Here is a 14,014-nt window from a genome sequence, read left to right on the forward strand (position 1 = left end):
GCAAGTTTAACACGCTAACAGATCGGTTCCTGAAATTACCTTTTGCACTTTGCATGCTTCTGTTTGGGTATTTTTTCCCAACTTTCTAAGCTAAGAATTATCGTTTGATCTGATGGGAGAGCTCTTCTGTGATTCACCCATCTTGGAATCATTCATAGATCATGATACGGACTTTCGCCCTTTGTAGCTCCATGCATGATGGTATCACCTTCTGCAAACCGGTGGAGACTACCAGCCTGAGCAGTAATCACACTTTCTTCTCACACACTGCTCTTCCATTCTATAGTCACAATACTCTTATGTTAGTTTTCTTTTTTCAATTTAAAAAAATTAACAAGCTGTGCATCAGTGAGATGGTTTCAGCCTTCACGAGGAGCCCTGATTCCTAAGACTCACCCCAGATTGTGGCCTGATTCATGACAGCAACAAAGCAGCACATGCAGCTACTGGCTTCGTGACATCGGTGTCATCCTGCTGCCACCGACACCCGTGTGGTTATGTTTCATGTTGTCTTAAAAATTCCGGAGCAGACACTCTGGGAAACGTAAAGATTAAATAGATGAGATATACAGGCTTGGGATCAAAGCAGAAACATGTACATTATGTAAAGATATATACATGCCCATTTTTAAAATTAACATCACTATATTAAAATGCTGTGCTGTGTTAGGTTTATTAAAGTGCCACATCAGTCTCTCTGTGGTGTCTCTCTTCTTCTTGCTTTTTTGCTCCAGATCGTTTCTCCCCGGCTCCTTCTCTGCCTTGGAGCCTACACTTAAAAAATCACACACATTCTATCCCCTGGACAAAGGTCTCTGCCTTCCTCTCAAACTACATTAGTAGTCTTGGGGGCTGAGTAAAATGTCTGTAGGAAAAGAAATGTTGGCTCAGCTCCCCTGGGAAACAAACCAAGAACACGGGGGAATTGTAGATGCTTCGGAGTAAGAACTCAGCCAGAAGGTGAGGGTAGAAGAGACAGGTGTCCAGAATGGAAATATCAATAGTATAGGACCCAAGAAACCAGTCTCAGTCAGCTCTGGCTGGGCAGCTGGATATATTGTTGGATCCGTTTGGGATTGTTGCCCCGGAAGAAGGGCCAGCTGGACCCTGGGGGACGGGCAGCATCTTTTATCCCCTCACTCCTGGACACACAAATCCTCTCCTGTATTTTTATGAGCTTTTTGAAACTTAAGAAAGACAATTTCTTTCTTTCTTTCTTTTTTCTTTATTTTTTTAAAATTTTTTATTTTTTATAAACATATATTTTTATCCCCAGGGGTACAGGTCTGTGAATCACCAGGTTTACACACTTCACAGCACTCACCAAAGCACATACCCTCCCCAGTGTCCATAATCCCACCCCCTTCTCCCAAACCCCCTCCCCCCAGCAACCCTCAGTTTGTTTTGTGAGATTAAGAGTCACTTATGGTTTGTCTCCCTCCCAATCCCATCTTGTTTCATTGATTCTTCTCCTACCCACTTAAGCCTCCATGTTGCATCACCACTTCCTCATATCAGGGAGATCATATGATAGTTGTCTTTCTCTGCTTGACTTATTTCGCTAAGCATGATTCGCTCTAGTTCCATCCATGTTGTCGCAAATGGCAAGATTTCATTTCTTTTGATGGCTGCATAGTATTCCATTGTGTATCTATACCACATCTTCTTGATCCATTCATCTGTTGATGGACATCTAGGTTCTTTCCATAGTTTGGCTATTGTGGACATTGCTGCTATAAACATTCGCGTGCACGTGCCCCTTTGGATCACTACATTTGTATCTTTAGGGTAAATACCCAATAGTGCAATTGCTGGGTCATAGGGCAGTTCTATTTTCAACATTCTGAGGAACCTCCATGCTGTTTTCCAGAGTGGCTGCACCAGCTTGCATTCCCACCAACAATGTAGGAGGGTTCCCCTTTCTCCACATCCTCGCCAGCATCTGTCATTTCCTGACTTGTTGATTTTAGCCATTCTGACTGGTGTGAGGTGATATCTCATTGTGGTTTTGATTTGTATTTCCCTGATGCCGAGTGATATGGAGCACTTTTTCATGTGTCTGTTGGCCATCTGGATGTCTTCTTTGCAGAAATGTCTGTTCATGTCCTCTGCCCATTTCTTGATTGGATTATTTGTTCTTTGGGTGTTGAGTTTGCTAAGTTCTTTATAGATTCTGGACACTAGTCCTTTATCTGATATGTCGTTTGCAAATATCTTCTCCCATTCTGTCAGTTGTCTTTTGATTTTGTTAACTATTTCCTTTGCTGTGCAAAAGCTTTTGATCTTGATGAAATCCCAATAGTTCATTTTTTCCCTTGCTTCCCTTGCCTTTTGCGTTGTTCCTAGGAAGATGTTGCTGCGGCAGAGGTCGAAGAGGTCGCTGCCTGTGTTCTCCTCAAGGATTTTGATGGATTCCTTTTGCACATTGAGGTCCTTCATCCATTTTGAGTCTATTTTTGTGTGTGGTGTAAGGAAATGGTCCAATTTCATTTTTCTGCATGTGGCTGTCCAATTTTCCCAGCACCATTTATCGAAGAGGCTGTCTTTTTTCCATTGGACATTCTTTCCTGCTTTGTTGAAGATGAGTTGACCATAGATTTGAGGGTCTATTTCTGGGCTCTCTATTCTGTTCCATTGATCTATGTGTCTGTTTTTGTGCCAGTACCATGCTGTCTTGATGATGACAGCTTTGTAATAAGCTTGAAGTCCGGAATTGTGATGCCACCAACGTTGGCTTTCTTTTGGAATTGTGATGCCACCAACGTTGGCTTTCTTTTTCAATATCCCTTTGGCTATTTGAGGTCTTTTCTGGTTCCATATAAATTTTAGCATTATTTGTTCCATTTATTTGAAAAAGATGGATGGTACTTTGATAGGAATTGCATTAAATGTGTAGATTGCTTTAGGTAGCATAGACATTTTCACAATATTTATTCTTCCAATCCAGGAGCATGGAACATTTTTCCATTTCTTTGTGTCTTCCTCAATTTCTTTCATGAGTACTTTATAGTTTTCTGAGTATAGATTCTGTGTCTCTTTGGTTAGGTTTATTCCTAGGTATCTTATGGTTTTGGATGCAATTGTAAATGGGATTGACTCCTTAATATCTCTTTCTTCTGTCTTGCTGTTGGTGTAGAGAAATGCAACTGATAAGAAAGACAATTTCTGTGTGAAGAAAATTATACTGAAGTTTCTTTGGTTATGAAATCAAGCTAAATGTATTTGATGTAAATATTAAGGAATCTAGTTCTTTGATATTTGAATTCATGCTTAAAAATCTTAACATTCCATTTATAAATATATAGATTTTTATCAGTTTCTATTAAAGATGTTTAACAAATATTTGGTCTGATTTATAAACTTGGCAATTAAATCCTTTTAAACTACATTTGAATATGATATACACTTTTTAAAAAAGCATCTCAATTTTCTGACTTAATAAAGTCCCCACAGGTTTTAAAAACAGCCTCTATAATATAAAGGGAAGAAACAAAAATTATAAATATAACTAATCCCAAGTCCTTTCAAATGTTTCCATACTGTGACAGACATGGTAAAATTTCAGTTTTAAATAACAAACTGAAAATTTTGAATTTTATTAACTATAAATTTTATCTCAGTGAAGTTAATTATTTATTTACGTATTTATTTGACAGACAGAGATCACAAGCAGGCAGAGAGGCAGGCAGAGAGGAGGAAGCAGGCTCCCCGCTGAGCAGAGAGCCTGATGCGGGGCTGGATCCCAGGACCCTGAGATCATGACCTGAGCCGAAAGCAGAGGCTTTAACCCACTAAGCCACCCAGGCGCCCCAATAAAGTTGATTTTTAAAAAGTATAAATTAGGGTGCCTGGGTGGCTCAGTTGGTTAAGCAAATGCCTTCGGCTCAGGTCACGATCCTGGAGTCCCGGGATCGAGTCCCGCATCGGGCTCCCAGATCCACAGGGAGTCTGCTTCTCCCTCTGACCTTCTCCTCTCTCATGCTGTCTCTCACTGTCTCTCTCTCAAATAAGTAAATAAAATCTTTTTTTTAAGTATAAATTATTTGCCATATTACAAATTTAAAGTTGGAATTACAAGTTAGATTTGGTGATCTAAAAGGTCAAACTGTCTTAAATAATGGGACTACATAAAATATAAATACATATAAATTCCTTAGAACGAAGTACAAATAATAGTTTTTGATTCTATTACCTATTTCAGTAGTTAGCTCTAAAATCTTGCTGAGTTTAAAAGATGCTAAACCACTGAAGAAGTTATTATGTGACCTATCTCTGGAACAAATACTTTACTGAGGCTACTAAGTCAAGCACTGTTTCTGGTGCTCGGGATACAATTGAGAAAAATTTCCTGCCTTTATGTAGCTAACACTATGTTGAGGGGAGATATTGTTTAAAATACATATTCATGATAAACCAGAAAACTAACAAATTACATGAAACTGTGTTCTGTGGGAAATAGAAGAGAAAACGTTTCAGGAAAAGAGGGTCTGAGATGAGTAAGGTGATCACAATTTTAAGTTCAGTGGTTGTCTTGGACCTCACTTCGAAGGTCACATTTGGACAAGGACTTAGTCATACAGATATGTGGAGGGACAACAGTCCTGGCAGCATTATCTTTCGCTAAAGGGAAAAACAGAGAAGTCACTAAAAAAAAACTATTTGTCTCATAATCTGTGGGTTGACAGGTTGGGCTGGAACCAAAGAGGTGGTTCTTCTTGTCCTGGTCTGTTTGTGGATCCAGGGTCCACAGCTGGCTGAACCAGGGTGGCAGTAGGTAAGACAGCTGTGCTCTCTTGCCTCCGTCGCTTCCCCTGCCCCAGGCTGGTCTGTCTTGTTCACACAGTGGCTGGTATGGGCATTGACACTACATATCCAGCCTCAGTATCTAGGGCTTTCTGAACACTAGGCTCAGAACTGGCACATGACTTCTTGCATGACACATGACATCTGTTGCATTTAAAGGCTAAATCATATCACAAGAGGAACTCAGAGGAGGGAATGAAACTTCACCTTTTGATGGTAAAAGCTGTGAAATCACCTTGCAAGGGGCTCGGATGCAAAGAGGTGTTAGGATTGTGCCATTTCCTTTGCAATATAGAGATTACTGGTGTCCTCACATTGTGCCAAAATCTTCAATGAAACCACGGGAACTAAACACATGTATGGGCTCAAAGAGTTGGGTAATGAATGGTCTGTATTTGGAACTGGTGGTAAAGGAGTATCTTCAGTAAAGTAAACAAAACTTTCATAGCCTCTAACATAGTCAACAAAGTTATTGCAATGGAAATTGTGTTTCAGGGAAACTCAACAGACCTTGAAAAACACCACCATCTTTTCAGAGAGTAGAGAAGGGGGAAAAAAAAAAAAACTATTCAAAACTAGGACACACTGAGAGAACCATAGAACTCATGAGTAAGACTAAAGCACCCTGCACCACAGAGACCAGGACACACTGCTGTAGAAGGTGAAGAGAAGTGGCTATAAGTTGACCCATCACCCTTCCTCCAGGCCAGCACATGGAGAGGTTTCCCCTGAGCCTCGGGTTCCTCCAGTGTGAAAAAAGAACCTGGGTTAGGGGAAGGAGGGAACCAACCAGCAAAAGAAACCATCAACAAAGTGAAAAGATAACCTATGGGATGGGGAAAAAAATTGCAAACCATATATATGATAAGGTGGATACTGTATCCAATATAAATACATTATATATATTTAGATATTATATCCAAAATATATAAAGAACCCATCCAACTGAAGAACAAATCCACAACCCAATTAAATGAATCAAGGATAGATATTTCTCCAGAGAAGATACATGGAAGGCCACCAGACACATGAAAAGTGGAACATCACTAGTCGTTAGGAAAATGCACGTCAAAATCACAATGAGCTATAATCTCACACCCGTTAGAACATTCCCGATCAAAAAGACAAGAGATAACAAGTGTTGGCAAGGTTTGGAAAAAAAGAGAACTTTTTTTGTTGGTGGGAATGTAAATTGGTGCAGCCACTGTGCAAAACAGTATAGAGGTTCCTCAAAAAAATTAAAAATAGAAACACCGTATGATTCAGCAACTCCACTTCTGAGACTATATCCAAAGAAAATGAAAACACCAACTTGACAATATATCTTCACTCCCATGTTCACAACTCCCACGTTCACAGCCGTATTATTTACAATAGCCAACCCATGGGAACAACTTAAGTGTCCATCAATGGAAGCATGAATAAGAAAAATGTAATATGTATAAATATTCCACTGTATGGAATATATGTATAAAATATTCCACTGTATATGTGTACAATATTCTACTACATACATATATATGTATACATACAATATACATACATATATATATAGTCCACCAGAACTCGATCTAGAGGTCTAAGTCCAGAGCTCTATATCTAGGGGAATATTATTCAGCCATAAAAAAGGAAATTCTGGGACGCCTGGGTGGCTCAGTTGGTTACGCAGCTGCCTTCGGCTCAGGTCATGATCCCAGCGTCCTGGGATCGAGTCCCGCATCGGGCTCCTTGCTCGGCAGGGAGCCTGCTTCTCCCTCTGCATCTGCCTGCCACTCTGTCTGCCTGTGCTCGCTCTCGCTCGCTCTCTCTCTGACAAAAAAAATAAATAAAAAATCTTTAAAAAAAAAAAAAAGGAAATTCTGCCATTTGCCACAACATGGAAGGAGCTTGAGGACATTATTCTAAGTGAAGTAAGTCAAACAGAGAAAGACAAATACTATATGATCTCACTTATACGTGGAATTTTAAAAAGTAAAACTCACAGAAAAAGATCTGACTCCAGTAGAGGTGGTGGGGAGGGCAGGGGGAACTGAAGGAAGGGGGTCAGAATGCACAAACTTTCAGTTATAACATAAGTAAGTCCTAGAGATATAATGACAAAATGATCAGAGCTAATGCTGTTGTATGGTACATAGGGCAGTTGTTAGGAGAGGAAATTACACAATGGGGATTTTTTTCCTTTTTTCCTTTTTTCTTTGCATTATATCAACATGGGAAGGTGGATGTTAGCTGAACCTATTATAATCATTTCACCATAGGTGTAAATCAAACCATCATGCTGCATGTCTCTATGGTGATGAATGTCATTTTTTCCTCAAAACTTGAAAAAAAGAATATGTACTTATTTAATCTATTTATTCTCAGGAAATCTTCCAAAGGGGACTCATACTTTAAAAGGACTCTTGGAGTTCCTCTTACTAAGGAGAGCTAATGAGGGAAGATCTCAGAAGCTTCCATTAATTAATCTGTAGGGAAATGGAACTGATATTTCTCTCTGATCATTAGGGAAATCTCCAGTAGAGAAATCTTCCCAAGAAGACTTTAGGAACAGGCACAATGGTTCACCGGATAAACTGAAGCTTTAGCTGCATTAACCCAGGGAAAGGATTCCCTTTGTCTCAGCAGGAGGTAAGAGGAGAAGACTCCTGAGTCCGAGTTGTGAGCTTGTCCTGTGTAGACGAAAAGGACATTCAGCTTAAGCTCCTTCTACGGGCTTAAATGACGGTATCTGCAGGCATGTTCGGGATTGCGTGAGTGGCTGAGTGGAATTAGGCTCAGGGGGGAGAGAGGCACTTGTGGGATTAAAAATTCGTGATGATGTTATGTTTTTTCCTGGGGTGTGATGACGGAATCTCAAGACTTTTTTCCCTAATAATCAGACTGTTCCTCTGCTTTCACAGCCTCGGAGTTTCTCTGAATTAATTCTGATCCAGGAGGACACCATTTTACATACTGGTCTCTGTTCCTAGTCATGTGGCTAGGAACATAAACCAAATAGGGTCATGAGTGAAGAGGTCAGATGCATCTGAAGAGCCTATTCCTGAAAACATTATTCCAAGGAATTGAGTCGAATTGAGCATGGTCTGTACCCCCCAGACTTATTTTTATATTCACCTTCCTTTCCCCAAGGGGGACTGGGTCAGCTGGCTTCTCTCCTTCCAGTCTCCAATGGGTACCTTTTGAATTGACACATTAATTTCTGTAGAGTAGGACATTCATTTTGCTTACACGTAAGCATCCCAGATTCTATTAAAAGATTAACATCCAGTCTGAAAACCACACAGGGTTCACCTCGGCCCCTCAGTGCATGTACATATTTGAGGTGGAGGGTAGAGTAGGCGAAATCTCCTGTCCCCTTATTATTTTATAGCTGTGTCTTGGACTCTCAAGTCCTTTATTCAAAAACTTTTGCGTAACTTAAGTACCGTCCCTTTGTCAATCACAAGTTGATTCCATCCACCTCGGGCTTGGGTCCGCCTAACATTTCTGTGGATTTCAGGACAGCCTGTGGATTCCTTTCCTGGGTTTCTCTAAGCCCCTCCATTCAACTGTTCTAAGCTTTGCAGAGTCCAGAAGACCAGGAAGGGCATGTCTGTTCCCGGGGACTCCCATGGGCCCACACTGCTCTCCTGATCTGCTTGGAGTTGGGCTTGGCAGGACCGGAGTGATGAGTCCAAGTTACCACTAATGATCTCCTACAGATGTAGGGTACTACCACATTCCAACCACCTGGGACGGACCTTTTCTCGGGCACAAAATACTTTTCTTAAACTCTTCTGGCCTCTGCCTATTGCCCAGTTCCAAGGCTGCATCCACATTTTTAGGTATTCATTCGAATAGTATCCCTCCTTCTTGGTATCAGTTTCTGTCTTAATTGGTTCAGGCTGCTGTAGCAGAAGTACCAGAGATAGGGTGGCTTCCACAAGACAGTTATATGTAGCAGCTCTGCAGCCCGGAACTCTGAGGTCCAGGTCAGGAAGACTTGCTGTCTGCTTTGTAGATGACTGCTTCTCTCTGTATCTGCTCCTGCAGGCAGCAGATCGAAGATGTTCTCTCCAGACTCTTAGAAGGGAACTAATGCCACTCATAAGCTCATCTAGTTCTTATTACCTTCCCAAAGCTCCATCTCCTAGTACTATCACTTTGGGAAGTGAGGTTTCAACACAGGAATGAGAGGGGCAGGAACCGAAAATATTCAGTCCACAATAGTCATATAAATGGAATCATGCAATATGCAGACTTTGGCTTTTTTCTCTTATCACCATGCATTGGAGATTAGTCTGCATTGTGTACATGTTACTCATTTTCATTGCTAAGGGGTAGTTCATTGCATGGGTATGCCAAGTTCGTGTATCCCTTTACCAGTTAGAGACCATTAGAGTTGCTTCCAGTTTTATAAATAAAGCCTCGATAAATATTTGCTTACAGGTGTTGGTGTGATCATAAACTTCCATTTTTTTCCAAGCTTCTATTTAAACTCTAATCACCTAACATGTATGCTAAAATAGGTTTCAAGTGTCGGATTTAGTGATATAAACAAGTTTTCATTTCTTTTGGGTTAATAACTTAGGAGTGGAGTTGCCAGGTGACATGTTGAATGTATGTTTGACTTCATAGGAAACCGTCGAAATCAACCCTCGTGGCCACACCATTTTGCATTCCTACCAGCGCTAAAGGAGAAATCTAGTTGCTTTATACTTCCCCTGGCCTTTGGCATCACCAGCTGTTTTGCTTTAAAAAAATGTGATTGTTCTTATAGGTATGTTATGGTGATGTGTCTCACTGTGGCTTTAAGAGTTTTTGAGTTTTCATGTATTTTGGGTATGTCTTCTGTTGGATACATGTCTCACAAATACTTTCTCCTAGAGTGGCTTTTCTTTTCATTCCCTTAATAGTGTGGTTTGCAGAGCAATCAATTTTGATGAAACTCAATTTGTCAGATTTTTTTTTTCTTCTTTTACATACTGTGCTTTTGATGTTCTGGCATATACATTTTTTTAAAAAGATTTTATTTATTTATTTGACAGAGAGACGGAGATGACAAGTAGGCAGAGAGGCAGGCGGAGAGAGAGGAAGGGAAGCAAGCTCCCTGCTGAGCAGAGAGCCCGATGCGGGGCTTGATCCCAGGACCCTGAGCTGAAGGCAGAGCCTTTAACCCACTGAGCCACCCAGGCACCCCTGGCATATACATTTTTGTTGAACCAAAGGCCATAAAGAAGTTCTCTTCTAGTTTCTGGGAGATATTTTACGGTTTTTGGTTTTACATTTAGTTCTATGATCCATTTTGTGTTAATTCTTGTATATGATGCAAAACTTTTTTTGAGTACATTTGTTTCCAGTTTTCCCAGTACAATTTGCCAAAAATGCTTTTTTCTCTCTGGCTTGAACATTTGTATGAATGTCTATTTTTATACTCTCTTTAGTTCCATTGATCAATGTGTCTATTCTCTTGACAGTACTAGATTTTTTTTAGCATTATAGTGAATCTGGAAATGTTATCAGCAGTTTTGTCCTCTAGATTTGCTCTCTTTTTTTCACAATGTTTTCCCTAGTCCCTTGTGTCTGACAGGCACATATATATTTTATTTTTTATTTTTTTATTTTATTTATTTATTTATTTATTTTTTTTAAAGATTTTATTTATTTGACAGAGAGAGATGACAAGCAGGCAGAGAGGCAGACAGAGAGAGAGAGAAGGAAGCAGGCTCCCTGCTGAGCAGAGAGCCCGATGTGGGGCTCGATCCCAGGACCCTGAGATCATGACCTGAGCCGAAGGCAGCGGCTTAACCCACTGAGCCACCCAGGCGCCCCTACATATATATTTTAGAGTTAGCTTCTTAATATCTATAAAAAACACCCTACTTGGATTTTAAGTGAGATTGCATTGAATGAATCTATATATTATATGTAATGTATACATTCTTATATATGAATATTCATGTATCAGATGCTCTATAATGAGCAGAAGAAATAATGACAATTGATAACTATAGAAAAACACTTAACATAATATTTTATGAAATCTGAGGGATTTACACGTATACGTGTAAGCAACATTTCCTAATTTTCTGTGGGCACTTGGTTTTCTAGAAGCTGCAACCGATATTTGTCAAATTTAGTTCTACATAAAGCAGTTCTTAAAAGATCTTTTCCAAAAATATATATATTCAATTTTGTAATGAGATCTCTGAAAAACATCTCAGAATGAGCCAAAGATTTTTTCTCTGGGTCCATCTATGTTTCCCGTGCCTCATGTTCACTTGGAATTCCAGATGCCACTCTTCAGTAAAGTTGCAAGCTTTATACATTGGTTCTGCTTGTGGGTAATTTTTCAAATAGTAGCAGCTTGGGGGAACTATTTGGCTGTCTTCCCAGGGACTATTGGCATACAGCATAATCAAGTGCTCTAAGTTAATCATATGAGGAGCTCACTTTTAAATGGCTCAACATTATCTCAAAAGAGAACTTAACTTTCAACTTCCTTGGTGTTCTCAACATTTCTCTTCAACTGATTTTCTATCTCTGATAGACCAGGTTTCTGAATTGCCAGGGGAGGAAGAGTCCCAGGTACACCTGATGAGTTTCCTTGTCCTGACTTTAGAGACCTCTTCATGCTTCCTGACACTTTCAAGGGATGTAAATTGTCCTGGACTCTCACATTTTGGCCCCAACTTTCCCATTTTTTGATGGTCTTTGTTAAGGTATAAATGTTCTGTGTGGGAAGACTTTGCTACCTCCATAAGACACTGCTTCTTTTCAATATATCTGATGGACTGACATCTAGAAGTCTGACTGAAAGATTTCAAGAAGGTTCTAAAGAGGGAGCTCCAAGTTCACCCACTGAGGCTTCTTTCTTCTTCCGGAACCCTAAAGCTCAGTTCCACTCAGCTCTTCCCTCTGTGCTGGCCAGTCTCCACAAGCTATATCTTTTTTGTTGCTGGAAATAATTTCCTACCATAGCTTAAAAAATTTTCCCTCTTCTCTAACCATACTGTGGTCTGAAAAAGCAGCAGAATAGTGAAATCGGGATTTTTCAGAAAGTGCAGAATATAAATTTGCAATGTCTAATCCATAGTCAGGAAACATTAGAGAATTTAACTAGTGTGATTCACAATAATTTAAGGGAATTCTTATAAAAGGTGATTACTTTTAGCATCCCTAATATTCTACTTTATTTTAGTTGTTGTAGCTTATAAACATGACATTGTTAATATCTTATTTATTATTATTAGCCTCCTACATTGGAATATCAGCTCCATGAATACAGAGTACTTTTTTTACTACCAAATTAAAATACAAGTGTACAGTTGTATTTGGCATGTAATACCAAGAATGATGGTTGGTTAATTAATTAATTAATTAATCCAAGAATGATGCTTAATTAATCCAAGAATGATGGAGTTAGATCATCTACCTAAAGCTTTTCTTCCTTTGACTCTTACATGAGCCAAGAGATCTAACTCTTTATGTTTCCTCTAGGGAGGGAGCTGTGTCTTTCTACCTGTGACAATTAAAGCTGCTGAGATCATGGTAAGAACTAACCAAACCTCGACAGTGACAGACTTTCTCTTCTCTGGATTCCCCCAGTTTGAAGATGGTAGCCTCCTCCTCTTCATTCCTCTGCTCATCATCTACACATTTATTGTTATCGGGAATCTCACTGTATTTTTTGCAGTCAGGATGGACACCCGTCTCCACAACCCCATGTACAATTTCATCAGCGTCTTCTCCTTTCTGGAGATCTGGTATACCACAACCACCATTCCCAAGATGCTCTCCAACCTCATCAGTGAGAAGAAGACCATCTCCATTACTGGCTGCCTCTTGCAGATGTACTTCTTCCATTCACTTGGAAATTCGGAGGGCATCTTGTTGACCACCATGGCCATTGACAGGTATGTAGCCATCTGCAACCCTCTCCGTTACCCGACCATTATGACCCCCCGGCTCTGTGCTCAGCTCTCTGCGGGCTCTTGCATCTTTGGCTTTCTTGTGTTGCTCCCAGAGATTGTGTGGATTTCCACACTGCCCTTCTGTGGACCCAACCAGATCCATCAGATATTCTGTGACTTTGAGCCTGTGCTGCAGTTGGCCTGCACAGACACGTCAGTGATTCTGATTGAGGATGTGATCCATGCTGTGGCCATCATCTTCTCTGTCCTGATCATTGCTCTCTCTTATATCAGAATCATCACTGTGATCCTGAAGATCCCTTCTGTTGAAGGCCGCCAAAAGGCCTTTTCCACCTGTGCGTCTCACCTTGGTGTCTTTCTGATGTTCTACGGCAGCGTGTCCCTCATGTACCTGCGGTTTACTGCGACTTTCCCACCCATTTTGGACACAGTTATTGCACTGATGTTTGCAGTTCTTGCACCCTTTTTCAACCCTATCATCTACAGCTTGAGAAACAAGGATATGAAGGCTGCAATCAAGAAGCTTCTCTGTCCTGGGGCGCCTGGGTGGCTCAGTCCGTTAAACATCTGCCTTTGGCTCAGGTCATGATCCCAGGTCCTGGGTCAAGTTCCAAATCAGGTTTCCTGCTCGGTGGGAAGTCTGCTTTTTCCCTCTCCCTCTGCCCACCCCACTCATGCTCTCTCTTTTTCTCAAATAAATATATATTATCTTAAAAAAAAAAAAAAAGAAGAAGCTTCCCTGCCTTCAGAAAGTGTTCACTGCATCTGCAAGTTGATGCTAGCTAGCTCTTAGCCCCTCTGATTTTGAATGTTACCCTGACATACTAAACCATAAAACTAACATATAGGGGTGCCTGGGTGGCTCAGTGGGTTAAGCCTCTGTCTTCAGCTCAGGTTATGATCTCAGGGTCCTGGAATCAAGCCCCACATTGGGCTCTTTGCTTAGCAGGGTTCCTGCTTCCTCCCCACCCCCCAGCTTCTCTGTGATCTCTCTGTCAAATAAATACAATTGTAAAAAAAAAAAATTCATATAATTCATCCATTGACACACTGATAGCTTCCACTTATTTCATTTCACACATTTATTTTATTTATACACATTTAATGTATCAGATTCACAAAGATCGAGAGATAAGAGAAAGGAAATACGATGTTTAAGCCATTAAAATAGATTTTGAGACATTAATTTTATTGTTACTATATAAGTATTATTATTATTACTATTATTCCAAAGGCATCAGTAACAAGTATAGATTACAAAACAGAGTGGTTAAGAGTGTAAGATCTGTAGAGGAGGT

The 14,014-nt window shown here is 40.2% G+C and overlaps 1 protein-coding gene across 1 annotated transcript in view; it reads left to right on the forward strand.

Moving 5' to 3' along the window:
* Positions 1 to 13,437, forward strand: part of LOC309849978 (uncharacterized protein) — a gene marked incomplete at its 5' end in the record, with an annotated part of 36,336 nt that extends 22,899 nt beyond the window's left edge. The window contains one exon of the mRNA XM_082703065.1: positions 12,699 to 13,437. Coding sequence (XP_082559191.1) covers positions 12,699 to 13,305 — 607 coding nt within the window. The 3' untranslated portion in view covers positions 13,306 to 13,437. The remainder of the gene's footprint in view (positions 1 to 12,698) is intronic.
* Between the last annotated feature and the right edge of the window lie 577 nt (positions 13,438 to 14,014).

This window comes from Mustela nivalis (genome assembly GCF_964662115.1).
Source record: "Mustela nivalis genome assembly, chromosome: 16".
Taxonomy (NCBI): Eukaryota; Metazoa; Chordata; class Mammalia; order Carnivora; family Mustelidae; genus Mustela; species Mustela nivalis.